Source organism: Sesamum indicum, linkage group LG8 (assembly GCF_000512975.1).
Source record: "Sesamum indicum cultivar Zhongzhi No. 13 linkage group LG8, S_indicum_v1.0, whole genome shotgun sequence".
NCBI lineage: Eukaryota > Viridiplantae > Streptophyta > Magnoliopsida > Lamiales > Pedaliaceae > Sesamum > Sesamum indicum.
This window is the reverse complement of record NC_026152.1, coordinates 2,601,194-2,604,980: the sequence shown is the minus strand read 5'-3', so window position 1 is coordinate 2,604,980 and position 3,787 is coordinate 2,601,194. Positions and strand designations below refer to the sequence as shown.

At 39.3% G+C, this 3,787-nt stretch overlaps 1 protein-coding gene across 1 annotated transcript; it reads right to left on the bottom strand.

Annotated features, from left to right (window-relative positions):
- On the bottom strand, nucleotides 347-3,157 carry LOC105167464 (pentatricopeptide repeat-containing protein At4g37170). The gene has a single exon (XM_011087205.2). The coding sequence runs from the start codon at nucleotides 3,056-3,058 to the stop codon at nucleotides 965-967; it is 2,094 nt and encodes a 697-aa protein (XP_011085507.1). The 5' UTR covers nucleotides 3,059-3,157; the 3' UTR covers nucleotides 347-964.

Genomic DNA, 3,787 nt, shown 5'->3' with positions numbered 1-3,787 from the left:
GCACCCAGAAACGAACTCTGAAGGTTTCTGAAGATGATGTCCTAAAGCACAACTCTTGGCTGAATGATTACAATTTTTCCGAACTTAAATAAAGTGATTGTGTTGGTCGTAGGATATATCTTTACTTTTATTACTCAATAAGTTTTTGTTTATACACATTTAAAATTAATTCATTTTATTTGTTTTGATCGATTACCCATTTCGTCTGTCTTTTCTTTCATTTTATTAAATAAATGGTGTGCTCCGTCTGCTAGTCCAGGATTGAGATCCTATCCTTGAAGTCGAGTTCCACTTTATATCGAAGTTTAAACAACTTGATATCCGTATTTATCAAGAACAATCAAAATCTTCAAAAATGCCAACCAAAGCATAATAAATTTATTCATAATCTTAATTACAATAATTCCTCATTTGATTCCCAGCAACGATCCTTAGTTGGTACCGACACTCCAAGTTTTAGACAATCATCATCATTCATATATGGTATACTTCAACTAGACCCCGCCGCATAAATGCTCGTGATTGTCTCAAAATCTGAAGCCCTGGGTTTCCAAGGATAATCTTGGAAACTGGAAATTCATTCTGCTTCTCTCGGCACTGCAACTCCCCTCCAAGAACGTCCAACTGTTGTACCTCCCAGAGCAACGTTTCCAACATTGACCTCAATAATTAGTAAAATAGCTTATAAGATCACTACCAGATTTGACTGCCTGCCATCAGACTGACTTTCAGTTACTTCTAAACTATACTTCAATTCCATGATGGATGCCCTGGAATATGTCATCAAATTGGATAATGATCTGAGTTTACATTTGCCAGCACATCGAGAATTGTCAAAGACGGATAGCCGAGGCCTGCCAATCTGCAACAGCCAGCACAAGCTATTTGTACCTAGCAAGCTTCTGATGGGATTCCCCCCTCTTCTAGAAAGTAACCAACTACACCAGAAAGCTTTTAGCCTGAATTACCAATAATCATGACATGAACAGCTTCCAGACTCAAAACAATGGAACCTGCTTGAATCCCGTATGATTATTTTCCTTTCAGCTATACTGGAAATGAACTTGATGGCAGTATGACAGTCGACGCAAGTTCTTAAATTCTTGAAAACCTTAATTGGAGTTCCTGCAGGAGTACTAATTATGCCGAATGCCACTGCGAGTTTTTCACTGTGATAAGAGAGGTTTTGCTCTTTCTGCTCTTCTTCCACATCGTGCAGGACATAATTCGTGTGAGGCACATAACCTTCTTCCTTCATTCTCTTTGAAACTTTTCCCAGAAAGTTAAATATCTCTTTCGATCTTGGATGCGATTGATCTCCAACTAAGAAAATGTGGACCTTCTTATTGATGTTGATCCAACTCATACCAGGTTTCTTCACCACTCCTCTCTCATCCATTAATTTTCTGACCTTTGCCACTTCACTCCACTTGCCTGCAGTAGCATAGATATTTGCCAGGGTAACATATGTCGCTGCATTCTCAGGTTCAATTTGAAACAAGGCTTTGGCTGCTCGCTCCGCTAGTTCATAATTTCCATGAATTCTGCATCCACCAAGCAAAGAAGCCCACAGAAACTTGTCAGGTTTCATAGGCATTTTATTTATGATACCTTCAGCTTCTTTAAATCTGCCTGAACGACTCAAAAGATCAATAATGCAAGCATAGTGGTCAGCAGTATGACTCAATCCATGTTTCTCCTGTATCGAGTAGAAATACTCAAGACCTTTATCAACCAAACCGGCATGGGTACAAGCAGATAGAACGCCAACAAATGTGATGTGATCAGGCTGACTACCTGATTTAAGTAACAAATCAAACAACTGAAGAGCTTCATGGGGTTGACCATTCTGAGCATAACCATTAATCAAAGATGTCCAAGAAACTAAATCAGGCCTAGGCAGCCACTTGAATACTTTATGTGCAGTCTCAACACTACCACACTTAGCATACATGTGAACAAGTGCACTAGCAGCAAATGAATATGGATCGAATCCAGTTCGAGTCATGTGTCCATGAACCTGTCTGCCCAACTCCTCGGCAGTTTGATGAGCGCATGCATTTAAAACACCAGCAAATGTAAACTCATTAGGCCTAATCCCAGAACTTAAGAAATCAGAAAACAGGGAGAGACCCTCTTGCCACCTCCCATCACCAAAATATCGGTCAATCATTGTTGTCCATGAAACAATGTCCTTCCCCACCGTTCTATCAAAAATGTACCTGGCATCATCTATGCTTCCACATTTTCCATAAACGTCCAATAAAGCACTCCAAACAACCGCATCAGAACCCAGCCCTGTTCTCATTATATGTCCATGAATCTCCTTTCCCAAACGCAAAGACTGTATAGCAGCAGCAGCCGCGAGAGCACTAGAAACTGTGAACTTATTACTCATGAATTTCTCACTTCTCTGCATTAATCTGTACAATTCCAATGCATTTGCAGGCTCTTTATGCTTCACGTAACCCGAAATCATAGCTGTCCACGAGAAGTTATCTCTTTTGGGCATTACATCAAACAGATTTCTCGCTTCTGAAACCCAACCCATTTTGGCATACCCAGATATCAAAATGTTCCAAGAACACAAGTCCTTCTCACCCATTTCATCAAATACCGTCTGCGCATCGGAAATACTCTCGCATTTACAGTACAAATCAAGAATCTTGTTCGAAATAAATATCCCGGGCACAAACCCAGAGCGTTTGATGTGGGCATGAACTCTTTTGCCCTCACCCAAAGCTCTCTTTTCAATGCATAATTGTAGAATCGTGGTATACAAACCTGCAGAAAGCTGGTGCACCTGTTTCTCGAGTAATTGGATAACATCTTTCAATCGTTTTTGGCGGCAGAGGTGTTCCACGGATTCTTTCAATTTGCCGTCCCACTCTGAGCGGATCATGAGCGAATCATCATTTTCTGATGATCTGAAGCAAGGTTTCTGAGGTTTCGCTGCTTGAATTAACTGTGTTTTAGAAGAAAACGAGGAAGAGAACAGAGAAGAGCGACGAGACAGAGACCGAAACAATGTCCGAAGGTATAATGGTTTAGGCTTCATTGTGATCCTGTTAGCATCAAGTGGTGTTGAAGCTTTGCTCTGCCGCGATACCGGGGGAGGGAATGCAAACGGTCGTGTTTGGAAGTGGATTTTCGTTCAACAAAAAGGAGACGGCATTAAAAGATGGGGTAAATTGCATTTCACCCCCACAATTTCGAATGATTTGCATATTAATATCTTAAAAATAGCGAAATCACATTTTTTAATTCTATAGGATATGAAATTGAACAGCCTTAGTTCATTTTGAGGCACATTTAGGTCTACAAATTCAGTAAAGCAGAGAACCAATTATCAAGGTGTACAGCCAAGAACGGCTTGGATCAATAGGAAAAAGCTGAGCCCAGGGCCGACATACTATTATTCTTGATCGATTTTAACCCCCAATTAAATCATTTTTAAATCTAAGTTCAACCGATAAGAATAATGCATTTTACTTGATTTTGTCCACAATGTTATGTAGAACGATTTTGGTGCACTAGAGAAGGGTTTGATTGTTGTGCTTTTCAGTTTCACGCGAGCTACATATGATCAATGTAATAATATATATGTTCTCCTCTTAACATTGATTCAAAAATGATGTTAGAGCATTTTATGTCATGTGCTCTTTTATACTTTAGTTATTGATTTTCAAACAAGTTAATTCAAAGTGTGTTTGGTTATAAGCTTTTAAAAATATTTTATAAGATGTTAGAGAGTTCAATAAAGTGCTTGGCCATGTTTTTTTTTAAA